We start from the raw sequence: 20,249 nt of genomic DNA on the forward strand, positions 1-20,249 counted from the left end.
GTTGTCAGAGGAGCTGCCCATAGACATAGGAGCTGCCCACCTACATCCATGGGAGCCACATGTGTTTAGTTTTCAATCTGTGGGATGCTTCAGAACCTTCAAAACAAGGCTCGCCTCTGTCCAGAACGTAAGCCGGGTGTTTCGGAAAGGTTAGTGGAAATAGTAATAGTGGACGTATCAGATATTAAGAGTTGTAAAACCTGGTCGTTTGCGTGAGAAGTGGTGCCTGTTTGGGTTACCTAAGTATGACTAAGTAGAAATTACATTAGCTTCCTGGAAGTCTGTCTGTCTGTCTGTCTGTCTGTCTGTCTGTCTGTCTGTCTATCTATCTATCTATCTATCTATCTATCTCTATCTATCTATCTATCTATCTATCTATCTATCTATCAATTTGGAAATGTGGGCAATATCTGTTCTCTGTTTCAATGTTTGTGCCGGGCTATGTCGTTTTACTAACATAGAAAGAGCCTGAGGCTGCCGTTTTACTTACCGTTTTTTTTTTTTTTTTAATTAGGTGATTGCCAATTTGCCCTAATTACCTAATGATGTCATACATCACTGATGATTTCATAAGTGATGTCATCAGTGATGTCACTTGAGTCAATTGCGGCAACTGATGATATCATGGTGACATCACTGATAGTGATGAGGGAGAGAGAGAGGGAGACCAATGTCACCGCCAAGGGTCGTAGTACAGAGGATGCAGTGGTCACACTCATACATCTCATCTCCAAACACCTTGACAATCCGAAGTCATATGCCACAGGTCTCTTCCTAGATTTTTCACCCGCATTCAATACAATTCAGCCGGCTCTACTCATCTCTAAAATGCTGAAGTTACAGGTTAACCCATACATCATCCACTTCTATCACACCTTCCTTACTGCCAGAACTCAGTGTGTAAATGTGAATGGAACACTCTCCTCTCCCATCAGGACCAGGGTTGGTGCACCGCAGGGTTGCATCAGCTCGCCAGTACTGTTCACTCTCTACACGTCCGATTGTACCACCACTGTGAGGCAAATCAGTTTCTCCTAAAATATTCAGATGACTCTACTCTGCTATCCCTGCTGACGGAAAGTGACGACCGAAGCCAGTACCAGTTAAGTGTAGATCAGCTTGTGGAATGGTGCGACAAAAATGCTCTTGTAATTAACACCAGGAAGACAGAGGAGATAATTTTTGGCATTCCCCCTGACTGTCAGCTACCCCCAGTCATCATTCATAATGAGAGTATCAAACAGGTCCCTTCTTATAAATATCTAGGAGTGATGATAGATGCTGCCCTGTCATGGATCCCTCACATAGAATTTATCTGTAAGAAGATTCAGAAGCGAATTTACTCGCTCCGTAGACTTAGATCATTTGGTGCTAGTAGTCAGATTCTGTCACTTTTCTTTACCTCTGTTACTCAGAGCGTCATGTTGTACTGTAGTACGGCTTGGTTCAATAGCCTATCGGTTTCCCTGAAAACCAAGTTTTTTAGCCAGTTAAAAATCTGTGCTAAGATTATTGGCCAGCCTGAGGGTCTGTGTTTCACTCTTTTAAAGAAGCTCAAATCAAAAGCATGCTTAGACTAGCTACCAGTATATCCTCAGACCCCTTGCATGTTCTGAATGGAGAATACCAACTGTTGCCCTCCAGGAGATGCTTTAGAGTCCTGAAATTTAGACGCAATAGACTGAAGAATTCTTTTGTACACCAGTCTATTGGTCTGCTCAATCAGAACAGGTAAACCTTTTGAACTGCTTGCCTTCTGTAATTCTGTGGATTAGTTCTGGATGTCTTGTTTTTGTCTGTTGTGTCTTTCATGTGTAACTCTTGAATGGAGAATGCCATTGGATGCAAAACAAATTTCAGCCTGCTGACAATAAAGTTGTATCGTATCGTAATAGGGCAGGCGAGGCCACACAGCAGCATATGCGAGCTGCAGGGCCAGCCCGGGGAGCTGCATGGCGGGCCTAGGAATTGAGCGCTAATTGAGCGTGTGAGATGCTTAGTTTAGTTATATACAGGGCGAGGAGTAATGTATACTGTGTATTACTAATATTAATCCACACAGTATGGAGGCTAATGGTATCAGTATGTGTGTTTCTCTGACTGTGTGTTCTGCCTACAGATGACCGCCCAAGAGGTGCGTTTGTGTGGCCTCCTACTGCAGGAGCACTTTGGAGAGGTGGTGGAGAAGGTGGGAACACACTTGCTCAGAGGTGGGGCACAGAATCTACGGACCATCATTCATGAGACTGGCAGCCCACTGGACCTGGTACTGTTGGAGTTCTATTCTTACTACTTACTGCTTTGCTGTTACAAACACGTACACTCCCTCTCTCTCCCTCCCTTCCTCCCTCCCTCCCTCTCTCTCCTTAGTGTATAGAACAAAGATGGGACAATGCTTATCATGGGACAATAAGCACAAATGACAAATGAAATGGCTTGTCCATCACAATTTCACATGTTCTCCATCTATATTATTTGTAGTTTGTAATATCATTGTTAAATTGATGTTTAAATTCTAGCAAGCCAGTGCAATCGCTAGAAAGATTTGTGGCTCAGAAATAAACATAATTCTGCACAGTCAGACTTTGTTGTCCTTGAACTTTTACTTATTACTGTACAGAAGGGGTGTCCAAACCTTTTTGTTCCAATATACTGACCCTGTTCAAATGCCTGTTCCAAAAAGCAGCAGGCCCAAAGCTCTGAATGACTTAAGGCCGGTCGCCCTCACTTGTCTTGTCTTTTGAAAGGCTTGTGAAGATACAGCTCACGAGGGAAACAGAGCATGCACTAGACCAGGGGTGTCCAAACTGTTTTAATGGGGGCCAGATTAGATCACGTGAAAATGCCGGGGGGCCAGGTGCTTCTCACATCATATGGGTTATAAAAAAATAAAATAAAAAATCACATACAATTGTACTCTTAAAGGAACACTCCGCCCATTTTCAACCAGCTTTGTATCATTAGAACATCAGTAGTATATCAGAAAACTGTAAACTGTTTTGAAGTATGTCATTTAATTTGACAGTTATTGAGTGTTAAAGTGTGGACCAGTTACAGTTTTCTGATATACTACTGATGTTCTAATGATACAAAGCTGGTTGAAAATAGGCGGAGTGTTCCTTTAAGTATTTTGTTTACCATCTGAAAACATTAGTTCTGCATGTGCTGTTCCTACTTGGTGCTTGCACAAACTGTATGATTGTGCTGTCCTCGTTAGGTGAAGGGGGAAAAATGCAAATTGAACTTGCTTGAATAACCAATACTGTGTGAAGGGCCACATATAGTATATTTTGAGAGACAAGCCAAGGGCCACTTAAAATCTCAGTTGGCCCCAGGGCTGGACTTTGGACATGCCTGCTGTACAGTGTACATCCCATCATGGTTGTATCAAATCATGAACCTCATATTGTGTATTTTGATATTCTGTATCCAAATGTATTGTGAGATAAGCATCCCTAGTCATCCCATCCCTTGTAGTAAGTCAGCCCAAGCTGTCTGTGATGTGGTCAAGCAGCTAAGACCCCTCCTCCTCCCTCCTCTGCCTCTGTCCAGGCCAAGAAGTCTCTGTGTGTGCTCATGCAGCATGGAGCCTGCATGTTCAGGTCGGGCCGCAAAGGGCCAGGCAGCCCAGTCGAGTATCGGGCCAGCTGTGAGCGGATTCTACGGATCCTGCGCTACCCCCGCTACATCTACACAGCCAAAACCCTCTATGGTGACACAGGGGAACTGATCATAGAAGAATTACTACAGAGAGGTCACATGACCATGAGCAGCACAGTGAAGACAGTCGCCGACCGCCTCACACACAGCATGGAGGGTCAGTATCAAGAAAGGGTTTAAACTAGTGATGCACCGATATGAAAATTTTGGCCAATACCGATAACCGATATTAACATTGCTGTTATGGTTGATAACCGATATTTACCGATGTCGATATGATGAAAAACAATTTTTTATAATAATAAAATTTGGTACATAGTGAAAAACACATGTAAACACTGAATTTGAAAAATTAATGCATTTCTTTATTTCCAAAACATTTGGAAAAGCCCATAAATCATAGATTTACTGCATTGTTTCCTCTCAATGTGAAAATTCTGGCTCATACCGATATTAACATTGCAACATCGGACCGATGCCGATATGTAAAAAAATGACTAACATCTGCCGATACCGATATGATTGCCAATATATCGTGCATTCCTAGTTTAAACAGAATGTTAAGTGTGAAATTAAACACTGGATTGCCAGACTGTTTTCGTGATGGCAATTTCCCCGTTGTCTTCTCTCTGTTCGTCCAGAGGGGCGCAGCATGGAGTACAGCGAAGTGTCCTCTGCATTCTCCAACTTGGTGGAGACCCATTTTCTGCAGCGCTGCCCTCCGGTGGCAGAGGCAGCACCGGCAGCCAGCACTGCTCCAGCTGCCCCTGGTACCTCCTCCACCCCTGCTGCCCCTGCTCATGGCACCCCGCCCACACCAGAGAGTTTCACTGACTGCTACAAGGTCCCACATATAACACTCATAGGGCGGGGCAAACGCCGCTGCTCCAGTGAGGATGGAGATGACCAAAGAAATGTGAAGAAGGCCAAGCTGGACACAGTGGTGAGTGATCTGACCAGCTGTCTTTAAACAAACTATCTTCTTCTTATCCTGTTTGCTATCTCTCCCTTCCCTCGTCATGTCTAACCATTCTAATGGGATATTCAGACCAAAAGCTAGACGTGCTCCTCTTTTAATGAACGCACCTGGTGTTTAAACACTGGTGGCGTCTCGTCTTTTTGGCGGAGCGCTCTGGGCGTTTTAAAGCTGAAAAAGTTGAACATTTGGAGGAAAAGCGCGCTGCTCGTCTTTTTACTCCTCCTACATTTTCTCCTCCCAGAGGGATCCTCAACCTCACTGCTGCCAGAATTGGCAATAATCTGGCTTTCATGTTGACAGTGAACAACATCAAACAGACAAAACCAGCTGGCTACCATCCGTGTGGTCGTTGTGTGCTCAAATCTAGTGCGCGCGACTGCAGGGGAAAATAAAACGAAGCGCAAAAAAAACGCTCCGTGCGTTGACGGAACCTCCCAAGCAAGTTGGTTCTCAGGGTTCTCTCTGTCTATTTCTATCTCTCTCTCTCTCTCTCTCTCTCTCGCTCAGACACATGGTGATGAGGGGATTTACTGGCAGGTGAACTTTGAGAGGTTCCACCTCCACTTCAGAGACCAGGCCATCATCAGTGCTGTGGCCAACAAACTGGACCAGGTGAGGTTTATAAAAAATACAAATATTTCATAATGAAATATTAATTAAGAACGATTGAAAATTTGACTCGCCTGCTTGCCACTACCAACAAGAATTTCGAATGGGGAAGTTGAGCATGAGTAATAGGGGATTTTTTTTTTTTTTTTTTTTAGGGAAGCTTGGTTTCACAACAGCAACATGTAGATCCAAACCTATGTGTTATTTTTTCTGTCTAACCCAAAGTTGCCAGACATGCTCATTTGGGAGATGATGAAGTATTGATTCTTTGACATGACTCGCACAGTGCATCCAGTGAATGATGATCACTAGTTGGCCTAACTCCGGCATGTCCAAAGTCCGGCCCGGGGGCCAATTTTAAGTGGCCCCCTGCTTGTCTCTCAAAATGTACTATATGTGGCCCTCCACACAGTATTGGTTAATCAAGCAAGTTCACCTTGTGTGTTTTTCCCTTCCGTTCACCTAACGATGACAGCACTATCATACCGTTTGTAGACAAACACCAAGTAGGAACAATGCAGGTGGAACTAATGTTTTCAGACGGTAAACAAAATCCTTTAAGTACAATTGTATTGTATGTTTGTTTTTGCTTTGTTTTTTTAATCCATATGATCCGAGAAGCAGCTGGCCCTCCCATATCTTCACATGATCTAATCTGGCCCCCATTCAAAAAGGTTTGGACACCCCTGGCCTAACTAGACTACAGTCAATTGCTTAAAATCCTGCAAATTATATAACATTGCTGCAGTTATTACCAGACCCTGCTGTTGAGCCTGTTGCAGGTATCATAATTCAACAAGTTTTTTTTTCTTTTTTTTTTATCTTTTTTTATAGAACAATATACGAACAAGACAAACAGGCTCAGACACAGGAAAAGAATGAAAAAAAACATACATACATCATTGACATTCAACAATACAACATAGTGCTATCAACCACATAAGGTGCTTATGTGTTTATAAGAGATATCGTGTACCTAGGATCCCAACTAAGGGGTCCATGGGACACCAGCCGGGCGAGCCATCCATCATCCCCAACCTCAGTCACTTATTCTTAACCTCGTCAAAGTACCGTAGGCCAAAAACGGGTCCCAGATATTTGAGAACCTTTTAAGCGCGTTGGTTCTCAGGGACCTGAATCTCTCCATCTGTAGAACAGAGATCATGTCCATCAGCCATACCCGAAAAGAAGGCAAAGAGGAGGACTTCCACTCCTTCAGAATAAGTATTTTGGCGACAGTTGTCCCCAGTGTCAGAGATGGTTACACAGCCGTAGGGAAGTCCAGAGAGGACTCAGAGCAGCCGAAAATGGCGAGACCTGCCTCTGGCTGGAGGGTTATTTTGTAATCCTTGGAGTACCAGTCAAATATTTTGGCCCAGAATCCCGTTAATGAAGGGGAGGACCACAAGGCATGAGATAGTGTGCCCTCTGACACCTGACACCTGTCACACAGTGGCGAGACAGAAGGGAAGATCCTGTCTAGTTTATGCTTGGAGTAGTGAAGACGGTGATCGAGCTTAAATTGGATCAGCTGGTGTCTGCTAACAAGGGCTTTTAATGGATATGATTTTGCATAGATGTACAAAATGATGTAGGTTGTTATATTGAATTGTTGGACCAAGATACAATGGGCTTAGTAAGGTAGCCTCATTAAGATACATATAATGTATAAACTGTAGACTACATATTAATCACAATAAATAAGTCTGTCCAAAGGAATATTATATTTAGGCTATATAGGTCTTAAGCCCAAAACGCACAGGGAGCGAAACTTGATGCATGTCAAGTTTCTGCCCCTATAGCGCACTGCAAGCATCAGATCTGAAATGTATACACCACAGAATGACAGAACCATCAGTATTTTGGAGAAAAGGCCACTAATTTATATGTAATCAGGCACAATGACCGATTAAAACAGAGCGCTTTGGTCACTGCTGGAACCTCATTTGACGCTCCAAAATCGAAACGGGTTTGGAGTACAAAAGGCAGTTTGAAGAGCTTCAGACGCTCCCTGTGCATTTGGGGTTTTAGTTCACTCTGTTTACTAACTTGGAAACAAAATTATATTAATGCAGCATAAAACCTGAAAAGCTTTAACCATAGAGTTAATCTTATTCTTCAGTTTAAGTCAGATGTACAGTAGCCTATGCTGGGACCAATGAATCAAATCAGTTTGTTTTGAGTGTGTTGTTATCTCTCTAAAGCCCTTCTCCTCTTTTCAATGCAGACTAGCAGCGAGATAGTGAGGACTATGCTGCGCATGAGCGAGGTGACGACCCCGCCCGCCGCCACCTGCACACAGGCCCTCTCAGCCAATGAGATCTTCAGGTCCCTCCCACCCAACTACAGCATCAGCCGACCCATCTTAGACCAGTACCTCACACTGCTGGTGGACGACCCGGTACAACCTGAACCTCCGCACGGATCACCTCACATTTTCTGTGCTTCATTTCCTTCCACCTGGAATCCTCATCACTTTCTGTCCTCTCCATTCCTCAGATGGAGTTTGTGGGGAGGTCAGGTGACAGTGGAGGAGGGATGTACGTTGTCAGTATCCTTTTTAGCTTTGAAATCCCTCAACACTTGAACATGTGAGATGTCTGCACACTGTTACTTACTCTTGCTATTCATGAAATACAAAACAGGGCTGCTTTCCTTGACTCATCTCTCAGACTTACACAGAGCTTTGGCCAACCTGGCAAGGGCAACGCTAGAGTCTGCAGTACAGGAGAGGTACGTTGTCTATATATATCAGTGTTTCCCCTAGAAAATTGTTCAGGCCTGGAGGGATTTCGAAACGTACCCCGACCGCAACGGTGGGGGCCCTCGCTGCCGACGCTAAACTTTTAGCTAACCAGTTTGCATCTATGTTCACAATGGCATCCCAAGTATCATCATACTATTATGGGATGCGATGCGAACAGTTGTATTATGGGATGTGTGTTTCCCAGGCAGCGACACACGTTGACACGTTTTGGAACAGCGCTGCACGCTGGCACAATGCTCCTAAAAGCGAAATGCTTATTGTTTTGAATGATTTGGCACCTTCTATTACTGTCAACACCAGTATTGTTGTTTTTGGGGGGGGAAATCTAAAGAAAAAGAAAAAAAAAACGTTTTTCTTTTGGCCTGGGGGCGACGTTGGCCCACCAGGCCTGTAGAATGGTAGGGGGAACACTGTGTGTATATATATATATATATATATGTATGTATGTATGTATGTATGTATATATATATATATATATATATATATATATATATATATATATATATATATATATATAAAAATAAATATACTGGTATGTATAAGTAAATGTGTCATATCATCAGCAACTCATTATTTATTCACCTTTTCGTTCAATCCGTGATCAGATTTGGCTCCCGGTCTGCACGCATCTTCCGTCTGTTGCTAAGGAAACGTCATCTGGAGCAGAAGCAGGTGGAGGATTTTGCCATGATCCCAGCCAAGGAGGCTAAAGATATGCTCTACACCCTGCTTTCACAGAACCTGGTTCAGCTGCAGGTACGTCCCAGGACACATGCCACTTTCCCACTTCTCCTCTTTGCATTTAATCTTGACCCCCCCATTCTCTCTTAACATGATTTTGTGTTCTTCAGGAAATCCCCAAGACTCCCGACCACGCTCCCTCCCGTACCTTCTATCTTTACACTGTCAACCAGCTCCCTACTGCCAGAATGCTGCTTCAGAACTGCTACAAGGTCAAATAGTGAACGTGAATCTTAAAGCTCTGGATGCATGAAGACTGCAAGAATAATGTCTTTAATGCTGGTTTGTGCCTTGATTGATGTCACACCTCTGTACATTTCTCCTGCACAGACGGTGGCCAACCTCATAGAGAGACGCCTGTTTGAGACCAAAGAAAGCAAGTGAGTGCATCACCAGTATCTGTATGTCCCTGCATTTCCTAGCTGTATGTCACTACCCCTGCGAGCCAGATGATCTCCCACATGGTCTACTCGCAACATGCTCCCGGCTCACTGGGCAACTGTGTCACTGACGAATAGAATAGCGCAGGAATTAGTCCTAAGACCCGGATGTTAGCACTATGTCTTCCTGTTCCCTCGTCGGTCAATCTGATTTTTGCACTGGGTTTTTTGGTTAAATGCCTGAAATAAGTAACGGCCTGTGGTTAACAAAGGTTTATGAAATTGCGACCTTTGTGTTCAGCAAGATAATCTTCAGAAATGAGGACTACTTTTATGGTTTTTGAAGCGTAATGATTTTTTTAAATCGCGATTTTCAGAAAACAAATCGTAAAAGTGGTCCTCATTTGTGAAGATTATGTTGCTGAACACAAAGGTCACGGTTTTATAAACTTGTTGACCACAGATGTTATTTCAGGCATTTAACAAATAAAGCCCATACAAAAAACCCCACTTCCCTTGACTTCCCGACGAGGGAACCAGGAAGTACATGACTTCTGGGTTGGCCTACAAAAATACACCCATCCCTGCGGGACCCTGTAGATTGATTGGCTTTATGTTTGACTAACAGGCGTCTGCTGGAGAAATCCCAGCGAATTGAGGCCATCCTGGCTTCTCTGCAGGCCAGCGGGGCAGAACCTGATCAGCTGACAGAGGTGGAGGAGATGATTACAGCTCCTGAAAGGCAGCAGCTGGAGTCCTTACGGCATCACATCAACAAGTAGGACCTCAACACAATGCTATTCCTGTCTTCTGAAGTCAAAACACAACATCTAGTCGCCTCCTGGCGCAGGTCATGTTCTCCTTCTCACTAGCTTCTTCCTTTGTCCCTCCAGGCTAGACTCTGCAGAGAACCAGGTAGATGAAACCATCTTCCTACTAGAATCCTACGTCAACTCCACCGCTACACCCGCACCCGCACGCTGAGAGTCAGTCCGATGTGCGAACGTTACTCGCACCGATAGCACTCGTGAAGATTATCCCGTTGCTTTTTGTGTTTATGAATGCTGACGTGAAGTACGACTGTTTTATAGTTTATATGCATGTGTGCACTGTAGCTTGGAAAGCTTTATTTAGGAGTGGAATAAAAGATTAGAATCGATCATATTTAGCTTGGTTTTATCACACGAATAAGCAGATAAATGAATAAATTAAAAACAAGAGTACTTGTGTTCAATTGTTTTAATTTCATCAAAAGACAAACACAAAACTGTAGGACAGACATAGGACGAAGTGCTTGGTTGAAATGTAAAACCGTGAAGATGCCTGTATATTAAATAGAAGAATTGTGGTTTCATACACTTTGGTTTTCCTTACAAATAAGAAACAGATTATTTACATAAGTGCTCCCGACCCTAGAGATAGTGGGTAGTGCATTTCTATTGGACCCTCGTAATGTTCTGTTTGGTCCTGGAGGTCCCTGTTGTGTCTAAGCCTGGAGTCCCATCCCAGCATCTGTGTCTGTGCCTGCTGACAGATGGACTCAGCTTCTCTGGTAGTCTTCATGGCAGGTAAATAACTGCTGTCATGGTGACAAAAGTTGTCTTCAGTCCTCGTGGTTCTCATCCTCCCCTCTTTGTTTGCGTGTGAAGAACCCCAGCTGACGAGAGGCGAAATGGAGGGATGAGTGAGCACAGCAATGTTTTTAAAATATATATATATTATCCAGAAGTTCCAGAACACATTCTGAAACTGAAAGTTAATTGTAAGATACCTTCCATAGTATGAAGATGATGAGTGCCAGTAGCAGCAAACCTCCGATGATGCTACCAATCAGAATCCAGAGCGAGATGGGAATAGCTCGTCCCTTCAGCACCTCCAGTACAGTCTAATCAAAGAGGAGAAAAGCCAGGTGAAGCAAGGAAATAGAGAAGTGACAAAAGAATATGTTCACTCTCATAATCCTGCTGTAGTCTTACCTCCCTCCAGACAGTGCCTGTACCCAGAGTGATGAGATTTGTCTCTTGAGCCGCCAGGCTATATGCACCTATTATCCTCACTGACTTGTACTTGGCCTAAAGAGACACAGAGGTGATGACCATTCAGGCCGATTATCGTTTGGAATCATATCCTCATGATATGGTGATTTTATGATATTGTGATACAATTTTTCAGTCTGAATTGATAACAAGCAAATTGTTATGACAAAATGAGGTATGAAACATTTTAAGGAATATTATTTAGTTAAATTTCAGTTTTGTTTGGCATAACACCTAGCATTACCATTTGACTCAATAGGATGACCATTAATATGATTATTATGTGATCGTGCGTATATGAGCCATGCAACAGTGATATATTGAGTCATCGAAATAAATCAGAAATAAATCCTTATGATTATTGTGATATTGATTTCAGCCATATTGCCCAGCCTTATGATCAATGTTATCCCATATGTTTAATCCGAAATGAGGGTCTGTGCACTGGTGTGTATCTCACTTTTCTGAAGAATTCATCGTGGACTCTGCGGCTGACGCGAATGAGTGCAGCCTGTCCTCTCAGAAGCTGCTGGACCTCACACACCACCTCTATACACCATGACCTGCTGCAATTCTGCACATGTGAACGCACACAGAGATGAACAGGCATGCTCAGATGCACGTGCTTCAGTAGCTGCTGTAATGCCAGGGCCTCACCAATATGTCATTCTGCATCATGTCTTCAGGGTGGAGGGGCCTCACGTCTCTCTGTCTGCCCTTCAGCTGGGCCAGGTCACTCTGCACGCTGCAGTTCACCCCTGTAGCCTATGGGACAATTTGGACACGTCACACATGATCTAAAGCAGGTGCAGATACACACACGGAAGGGCTACTCACGTTATAGGAGAAGACCTCGGTGACATTCATGAAGACTCGGTCTCCTGAAGCCACAGAGGGAAGATGCAGCCTCAGCTCCACATTACTCACAGAGTAACAGCCCAGATTCTGCAGCTATAAACACAGACACATATTGCTCTATGTTGGCCTCATCATCATAGTTCTGTTATGTCTTGCTTTTATAGTAATCGGTTGTTTCACTTGTCTCACACAACCCTAAGCTGTGTGTTGCAGCTCCAAATCAAGTGTATTCAGTCAGTATGGGTGTGTCCAAGCTTTACCCTGAAGTGTGTGTAGAACTCAGGCCCAATTCCCTCTGACATTGTCCTGGTGGGATGGACCTCATAGCGGTTCAAATTAGAGTCACTGGACAGAAAAACAGTCAGACTTTGACAGCAGCAAAAAAAAAGCTCCGCATACAAACACACAGAGAATGAGTATCTCCAAGAGGAACTAAAAACATCTGATTAACCAAATTATTCATATACTGTATCCACATACCTATTGACAAACAGGTCTGGTTCATACTGAACAAAACTCTGCAGCTGAACACTGTTGTCCCCCAACGTAGCCTCTCTCTCCACACTGTCACTAAAAGAGAGCCAGATGGTTACATAGACCACCAAGGTGCTTTCACAGAGGACACTACACTTCAATCGCTCCCTGTTCAAAGATGGATGGATTAAAAGCATCGTATGTGCACGAGGTATGCTGAGTCTGCTGCATTATGCAGTTGTGTGTGAGCTACCTGGCAGCGTTGAGCTTCATCTGGACTCGACTGTGCAGAGATGTGCAGCTGAACTCAAACTCCAACATGAAGTTGACCTGCATACAGGGAGAGAAGAGGCTGCTGAGCTGTCTGCTTGAATCCAGAGGAGGTGAAGTGTGAGTGGGCTGACTGACTGACTGACTTACCTTTGACTGGGAGCGAAACACTGGGTAGCTGACATTACAGGAGTGGCTGTTGGAACCAAGGGCTGTACACTCGATCTTAAAGTGGGCGTCCTCCTATATATATATTTAAAAAAGGAGATAGGGAGAGATAGATAAATACGTACTAGGTTGTTAACTTGTGTAACTGTGTTCATGTCTGTGAATATTCATATTATTTGGTACTGTAAGCACTTGTACAGTATGTGCAGTGGGCTGTTGGTGCACCAGTGTTTATGATCATGTACTGTGCGTGCTGCAGTATATGAGTGGTGTACCCTAATGCTGAGGCTGGAGAAGTGTAGGTTGCGTGAATAGTGCAGTGTTAGGCTGGAGTTGTAGGCATTCTCCAGTCTGTTCTCCAGCTGCACCTCCACCGCCAGACGCCTACGAGGACTTCGGATCACATAGGGCTTCTGTCTGTGGGGAGCACAGAGTGTCAAAACATCACAACGGGGGAGACACAAGGCAGGATAGGAGGAGGAGGAGGAATATGGCTGTATACCTCGTCCCAGAGATGTCCATTTGAGCCTGCAGCACCAGGTCTGTCGTGCACACATCATCCTCACCACAGTCTTTGAAGAAGGCGATCTGGAGAGGTACGAGAGGGAAGAACAGTAAGGCTGGTGGTGGAAAGATGGAGGAACAGACCTATTAATAGTCAGTTACAGCTAAAACAGTCTATGCCACTCACAGATTTCTTGACAGTGGTTGGCCAGCCCTCGTCCAACACTGGACCGCTCTCTGTGTCGTTGATCCTAAAACGCAGCGAGAAGCTGATTGGACGGATGTAGTCTGCCGTGTCCTACAGTATCAAATACAGAGACCAAATTAAATCATGTCACATGTGTTGGCCTGAGCTGTACGTGTGTCTTCTGACGGAGGTAAGCCTCTACCTACAGGTCAACATATGTGGTTGGGTGTGTGTACCGACACTCACATAGACGTGGAAGGGCAGATGGTAGCAGAGAGTCTGTCCTGTTTGAACTCTGACTGACAGCTGGGTCTGTCTGTGGGAGCTGTCGTCAAACAGCGCCCGCGCCGACAACTTCCTGTCATCCAACATGGCTGCCACCCACAGCTCTGAGGAGAGAGTGGGTCATTGGGACAGGGGGTGAGATGGTCCAACCTTCCCATTACTGTAATGCCATCTGTCCACTTTGACAATGATACGCCTACTTGCAGTGGCAGGCCTTATTAGAACAAACATACAGTTCTCCTGATCGGTGACAGAGCAAGATAAGCCTGACAAGGTCATGTGAGGGGGTCATGTGAGGTCATGTGAGGTCATGTCAGGGGGTCATGTAAGGTCATGTGAGGGGGTTCTTCTACCACAGAATCAACTATTTTACCAAAGCTATTGCTTTGTGGTCCTGGGGAGCGGGAGACAGCCAAGAAGCAGACGGTGGCATTGAGGCAGGCGGACTCCCTGCCACCCCTCTGGCAGGTCTTCTGGATGACGTTGATGGAGTGGGGCTGGAAGGACAGACTCACATTGATCTGGACTATGCTTCGAGAGCTGGGGGACAGAGGGGACAGTTCATGAAAAACTGATATTTAATTTTTAGACACCTCACATTGTGCACAAATTAAAAGAAGATCTAACAAGTGTGTTATCTAAAAAGGGGCAGGAAGGGGACACAATGTGATTGATAAATTGGTGATACATTTTTCTTATTTTCAATTAAATACGGAAACTATAGCTAGCTATAATGAACAAAAGTGATGCATTTGATAATTTGTGATATCCTGCTTCATCTTTTCTCTAATTTCCCCTGAGGGTAGCAGCTATAAAACCTGTATTAAGAATGACCTCCCTTTTCTCCCCCTGCCTCTACCCACCTGAGCATTACTGCGCTCCCCTGCGCTCCCACTGCCAGGTCTATCAGCTCATCTCCATCCAAGTCCAGCCGAGCGCTCACACTGCGGCCAAAATACTGCAGGGACGGGGAGATGGATGACGCTGCGATCCGCTGCATAGACCGAGAGAAGGTGAGACAGAGAGGGAGACGGAAAAGGAATCGGCTGGATTGAATTCTGAAATGCACCAATTATCCTGTAGTTCTAGTTTGAAGCTGTATACGCCTAATGTCAATTACCTGTTTATAGTTGTGGATTAGGTGAATCCCATCACCGTGGTAGACATAGACGGCCCCCCTGTGGTCATCCTCCAGCGGGGCGCCCACCAGGAGGTCAGTGTAGCCGTCGTGGTTGAGGTCTGAAGCAGACGCCAGCGCATAGCCAAACCTGGCATCCTGGGACTTCTCCTCTGCCTTCAGAGTGCCATTAGATACAAACACCTCCTCCTGGGAGAGGAGAAAGAGGAGCGAGGGAAGAAGGGAGTGGATGAGTTGAGGTAACACAGGATACAGTGGGGGATGGTAAAAAAAAGGAGATTTTATTGGGAGTCAGGTGAGCCAATGGTTTTGGAAACTAAACAATAATACTGTTCTTAAATCATAGTACGGTATAATGGTCCATATAGATTAGATTGAGAGGTGCATCTGCTGTGGTCTGTCTTACCCCATTAAGGGTGTAGATGTAGACTCTACCCGCCTCCTTGTTGCCTGAGCCCAGGTACATGGGAGCAGCAACCAGGAGGACATCGGTGATGCCATCCTTGTCTATATCCAGCCCACATACCTCACTGCCATAGTATGACCCAATCTACACAGAGAGAGAGAGAGTGACAGAGAGACAGAGAGGAGAGAAGAGACAGAGAGGAGAGAGAGAGACAGAGAGATGAGAGAGAGACAGAGGGGGGGGGGGGGGGGAGGGGTAAAACAGAGATATGTTATTTTAGCTCACTGCCAGTAGGTGGTGTACTTGCTTCATTCTCTTTTGAGAAAAACAAGTGGTCAGTTTTGGGACTTGCATGTTGCTTTGTGAGTGAAGGGAATGAAGAGTGGCGCACTAAGAGAGAGAACTCTACCTGTTCTCCATTGAGGGCCTGTGCGATGTTGACATCGCCATCAGTGCTGAGTTCAAACAGGATGACCTTGCCTTTGTGTTTGAACCTGGGAGCCCCAGCTACATATAGCGTCCTCCAGTCACCAACTATCACAGATGACACTGTGTAACCTGTACACAGCACACACACACACATGCACGCACACACACACACGCACGCACGCACGCAGGCACGCACGCACGCACACGCACACACACACACACACACACACACACACACACACACACACACACACACACACACACACACACACACACACACACACACACACACACACACAAATATAAATACACACCACCAGAAACTCTATGGTTTGAACAGTACATTCCTACAGCAAAAATATAGGACCTTTTTTACCCCCAGGTCCGTAAGGCAGTGATACTCAACGTGCGGCCTGGGGGCCAGATGCGGCCCGTGATAGGGTGCAGAGTGGCCCCCTGATCATTTTCTAATTCACAATGAAAACAAATGTTAAAGTTTGACTGAGGTCCTGCTAAATTGTCAAATATAGCCATCTGCTCACCGCCCAGGCACTTACAGTATATGTACTTAACTAAATTAACCTAACTAACTATCCTGTGTGCGCACAATTGTCAGACTAAATTCTGGCTGACGACCCAAACACCTACAGTCCGCTACAGAAAAATGTATATTAATGTTTGTTTATGAACTGGCCCCTGGCCTCCTGTCATTTAGGTAAAGTGGCCCCCGGGCAAAGCAAGTTGAGTATCCCTGCCGTAAGGTGTACAGGTGTGTGATATCTGTCAAGGTGTGCAGGTGTGTGATGATATCTGCACACCTAGATAAGCAGCGTGGTTTTTGAGCTCCAGGGGGAACTCGGCCTCAAAAGCCTCTCTGGACGGCATGATGCGTCCTTTGGTTCCTTCCTTCAGCACGCCGCCATCCCAGTCATAAGCGCCCACCATCCCAAACAGAATCCCATCCTGAAGAATGCAGGAGCACAGACACAATGACGTCAAAGTTTCAGAGAAGACAGACTTGTGCACATCCCAGAGTACAGAAGCTTAAAACATCTGTCTATCTGAAAACACATGCACACATAGACACAGGGCCATATCTTGTGGCCAAATGCAAGGGCAGGTGTTATTGTTATCTTTGCTAGTTTCTAGCACTCAGAATATATTTTTTCTTCTTCTTTTAATTACCAATGGGTCAGTACATCAAAGGTCGCCATCAGAACTCTCCCATACCATACCTTACTAGACTACTGAACCACCATACCCCATAACATGTCCTGTTGGTCTCGTCTCCTTTCATTTATGACTGAAAGCTCTATTTTAATTTGAAGCTATGTACTTATGTCTGTATTTTAACCTGTGACCATTATGTATTTTAGCAGGGCTCATGTTTGATTTTTAACCTGTAAATTGGTCATTAATTCAGTCTACTGACTGCTATGTGCCAAATAAAGTACTACTACTAACTAGCAAAGATAACGCTTCCCCTTGCACTTGGGCACAAGATATGGCAGACAGACTCTACAGGTGGGACTCACATCCAGAGTGTGTGTGGAGAAGCCGATCTGAGACATCTCCATGTGGAAGGAGCTCTCGTTGTAGCCCAGCGTGCCTGCATGTAGGGGGACACAGACAGACAGGTCAGGGTACACAGACAGACAGGTCAGGGGACACAGACAGACAGGTCAGGGTACACAGACAGACAGGTCAGGGGACACAGACAATGCATCACCTCCCCCCTTCCTTCCTCTACCTCCTCTAGATGGCACTGTGCAGCATCCTCATTCTCCCAGCTGACAGACATGTCTCAGCCTTCCTCCTACCATTCCCTACACATTGAAGGATGACAGGACTTTTCACCGCCTTTCCTCGCTTCTTCCTGTAACTTATTGTGATAGCTATGAGAGGGTGACATCCATCTCTTCCTCTCTCTCTCCCTCCAGGATTGCTTTTTTTCTGCAGGAGTCAGACTTTTTTTTTTTTTTTTTTTCCAAGTGTCCCCCTCCTTCCTCCCTTGCTGATGATTTTCGGTCTTGCTTTATGTCCACATCAGGTCTTGCTTTATGTCCACATCAGGTCTTGCTTTATGTCCACATCAGGTCTTGTTTTATGTCTCACATCAGGTCTTGCTTTATGTCTCACATCAGGTCTTGCTTTATGTCTCACATCAGGTCTTGCTTTATGTCTCAGGTCTTGCTTTATGTCCACATCAGGTCTTGCTTTATGTCTCACATCAGGTCTTGCTTTATGTCCACATCAGGTCTTGCTTTATGTCTCACATCAGGTCTTGCTTTATGTCTCAGGTCTTGCTTTATGTCCACATCAGGTCTTGCTTTATGTCCACATCAGGTCTTGCTTTATGTCTCACATCAGGTCTTGCTTTATGTCCACATCAGGTCTTGCTTTATGTCTCACATCAGGTCTTGCTTTATGTCTCACATCAGGTCTTGCTTTATGTCTCACATCAGGTCTTGCTTTATGTCCACATCAGGTCTTGCTTTATGTCCACATCAGGTCTTGCTTTATGTCTCACATCAGGTCTTGCTTTATGTCTCACATCAGGTCTTGCTTTATGTCCACATCAGGTCTTGCTTTATGTCTCACATCAGGTCTTGCTTTATGTCTCAGGTCTTGCTTTATGTCCACATCAGGTCTTGCTTTATGTCTCAGGTCTTGCTTTATGTCCACATCAGGTCTTGCTTTATGTCTCAGGTCTTGCTTTATGTCGCCTGTTCTCCCTGTTGCCCTCAGGGCAAAGATACAGGGTCCCGAAAGCACGCACAAACCGTTTGCGGGATAGTTTCTTTCCGCAGGCTACGAGACTCCTCAATAAATAAACCCTCAGTAAACCTGGATTATTGACATTTGCACACCCCTTTGCACATCTGGACACTTTTATATCTATTCCATCTTATTCTATTTTAATACCTTATTTATTACCCTTCATATTTTAGTGTTTGCCACAACTCCCTTACATACACTGTTTACATTGTCTGCCCTAGTTAACTATATTGCTGCCTGTAACTATGCTATATTGCTGTTATACCCTCCTGAGTCCCCCGGGGACACATTTTGCCGTTTCTACACTATAATACTTATTTCTGCTGAACTCGGACCTCTTGTCCTCACTTGGGGACACCTAATCTACAATTTCCTATGTATTTTATGTGTTTTCTCTGTCACTTTGCTTGTTTTCTGGGTTGCATCAACCTGCCAAGGGACTGCAGACGGAAACTAGCCTTCGGGCTATAAACTGGCATATTTACATGTACTGTCTGTACTGTCCATTAATATGCACTGTCCCTTTTCAAATAAATAAATAAATAAAAATAAAATCTCTGTTGTATGAATGGAGAGACTCAGGTTCTTGAGGACCAACTCACCTGGGAGATTTCAAACTATTTGGGACCCGTTTCTGGCCTACCTTGACGAGGTTAGGGGTGACGGGTGATTCGCCCGGCTGGTCTCTCTCCCTTGTGTGGGATCCCACTCATATATATATATATATATATATATATATATATATATATATATATATATATATATATATATATATATATATATATATATATATATATATATATATATATATATATATATATATATATTTACAAGCTGTATGTAACTGGTGACACTGTGTTGTGATTTTGGAGTGTATGTATGTTTTTTCTTTCTTTTCTTTTCTTTTCCTGTATCTGAGTTTGTTTGATTTTTTTGTTTTTGTGTTCTAAATTTGTTTTAATTGCAAAAAAAAAAAAAAAAAAGATTCTGTAGCTATTCTAACAGCGATAATTTGTGAATTAATGAGGCAATCCCATGAAATTACTAAAGAATATTGTCAAAGCAAAAATCATAATTTAGATTATGTAGAATTGTTGTTGAGTAAATTTCTTTTTGAACAAATTCTATGCATATTTTATGATAGAAAACTGTTATTCTACTGCAGTCCAACCGTAAATACATCAACAATACATAGGCCTAAATAATGTGTATTTTTATTATTTGAATTTTGCAACTTTTGCTACACTTTTTTTTTTACAGTGCATCTTCCATCCATCTCCACCGTCCATCCCTCCATCCCACACCTTCCAGAGTGAAGATCCGGTCTCCCAGCGCGTCCACGATGTCGTTGAGCGCGGCCTCATCGGTCACATTGAAGAAGTATTTGTCATCAGGGTCGGTGGCGATGTACTTGATCTCATTAATGAATGTCTCTGGGTCCTGCTGCCGGCGGATGTAATGACCCAGCACCTGGAACACAGCAAGGGAAGGTGGGAGGAGAGAGAGAGTGATGACCCAGAAGGGAGATGGTAAATGAATAAGCAGATAAGTCACTAAAAAGGCATTGATGGATTAAGTTG

General features: G+C 44.2%; 2 protein-coding genes across 2 annotated transcripts in view; one reads left to right on the forward strand and one right to left on the reverse strand.

Moving 5' to 3' along the window:
- Positions 1 to 18: 18 nt before the first annotated feature.
- On the forward strand, positions 19 to 10,167 carry polr3c (polymerase (RNA) III (DNA directed) polypeptide C). The gene is made up of 13 exons (XM_083646589.1): positions 19 to 149; positions 2,120 to 2,266; positions 3,553 to 3,817; positions 4,302 to 4,603; positions 5,147 to 5,251; positions 7,476 to 7,649; positions 7,748 to 7,799; positions 7,921 to 7,981; positions 8,621 to 8,771; positions 8,867 to 8,968; positions 9,087 to 9,136; positions 9,765 to 9,914; positions 10,030 to 10,167. Exons 2-13 carry the CDS (start codon positions 2,120 to 2,122, stop codon positions 10,118 to 10,120), a joined length of 1,650 nt encoding a protein of 549 aa, XP_083502715.1. The 5' UTR covers positions 19 to 149; the 3' UTR covers positions 10,121 to 10,167.
- A 487-nt stretch (positions 10,168 to 10,654) lies between these two features.
- Positions 10,655 to 20,249, reverse strand: part of itga10 (integrin, alpha 10) — a 49,017-nt gene continuing 39,422 nt past the window's right edge. Inside the window, exons 9-30 of the mRNA XM_083646578.1 lie at positions 19,974 to 20,139; positions 17,427 to 17,500; positions 16,710 to 16,854; positions 15,872 to 16,020; positions 15,463 to 15,606; positions 15,039 to 15,245; positions 14,782 to 14,912; positions 14,292 to 14,458; positions 13,880 to 14,022; positions 13,634 to 13,744; positions 13,445 to 13,530; positions 13,218 to 13,359; positions 12,925 to 13,017; positions 12,758 to 12,834; positions 12,511 to 12,600; positions 12,291 to 12,375; positions 12,010 to 12,123; positions 11,830 to 11,937; positions 11,633 to 11,746; positions 11,113 to 11,208; positions 10,908 to 11,021; positions 10,655 to 10,793 (exon numbers count right to left, since the gene is read on the reverse strand). Of these exons, the coding sequence (XP_083502704.1) occupies positions 10,740 to 10,793; positions 10,908 to 11,021; positions 11,113 to 11,208; positions 11,633 to 11,746; positions 11,830 to 11,937; positions 12,010 to 12,123; positions 12,291 to 12,375; positions 12,511 to 12,600; positions 12,758 to 12,834; positions 12,925 to 13,017; positions 13,218 to 13,359; positions 13,445 to 13,530; positions 13,634 to 13,744; positions 13,880 to 14,022; positions 14,292 to 14,458; positions 14,782 to 14,912; positions 15,039 to 15,245; positions 15,463 to 15,606; positions 15,872 to 16,020; positions 16,710 to 16,854; positions 17,427 to 17,500; positions 19,974 to 20,139 (2,610 nt within the window). The 3' untranslated portion in view covers positions 10,655 to 10,739. The remainder of the gene's footprint in view (positions 10,794 to 10,907; positions 11,022 to 11,112; positions 11,209 to 11,632; positions 11,747 to 11,829; positions 11,938 to 12,009; positions 12,124 to 12,290; positions 12,376 to 12,510; positions 12,601 to 12,757; positions 12,835 to 12,924; positions 13,018 to 13,217; positions 13,360 to 13,444; positions 13,531 to 13,633; positions 13,745 to 13,879; positions 14,023 to 14,291; positions 14,459 to 14,781; positions 14,913 to 15,038; positions 15,246 to 15,462; positions 15,607 to 15,871; positions 16,021 to 16,709; positions 16,855 to 17,426; positions 17,501 to 19,973; positions 20,140 to 20,249) is intronic.

Source organism: Poromitra crassiceps (assembly GCF_964638095.1).
Source record: "Poromitra crassiceps genome assembly, chromosome: 1".
NCBI lineage: Eukaryota > Metazoa > Chordata > Actinopteri > Beryciformes > Melamphaidae > Poromitra > Poromitra crassiceps.

Bases quoted from the DNA above. Each gene is read 5' to 3' on its own strand.
- polr3c (XM_083646589.1), top strand. From the start codon at position 2,120: ATGACCGCCCAAGAGGTGCGTTTGTGTGGCCTCCTACTGCAGGAGCAC. The intron at 4,604-5,146 runs GTGAGTGATCTG...TCTCTCGCTCAG, and splicing joins AGGCCAAGCTGGACACAGTG to ACACATGGTGATGAGGGGAT. The intron at 9,137-9,764 runs GTGAGTGCATCA...TTTGACTAACAG, and splicing joins TTTGAGACCAAAGAAAGCAA to GCGTCTGCTGGAGAAATCCC.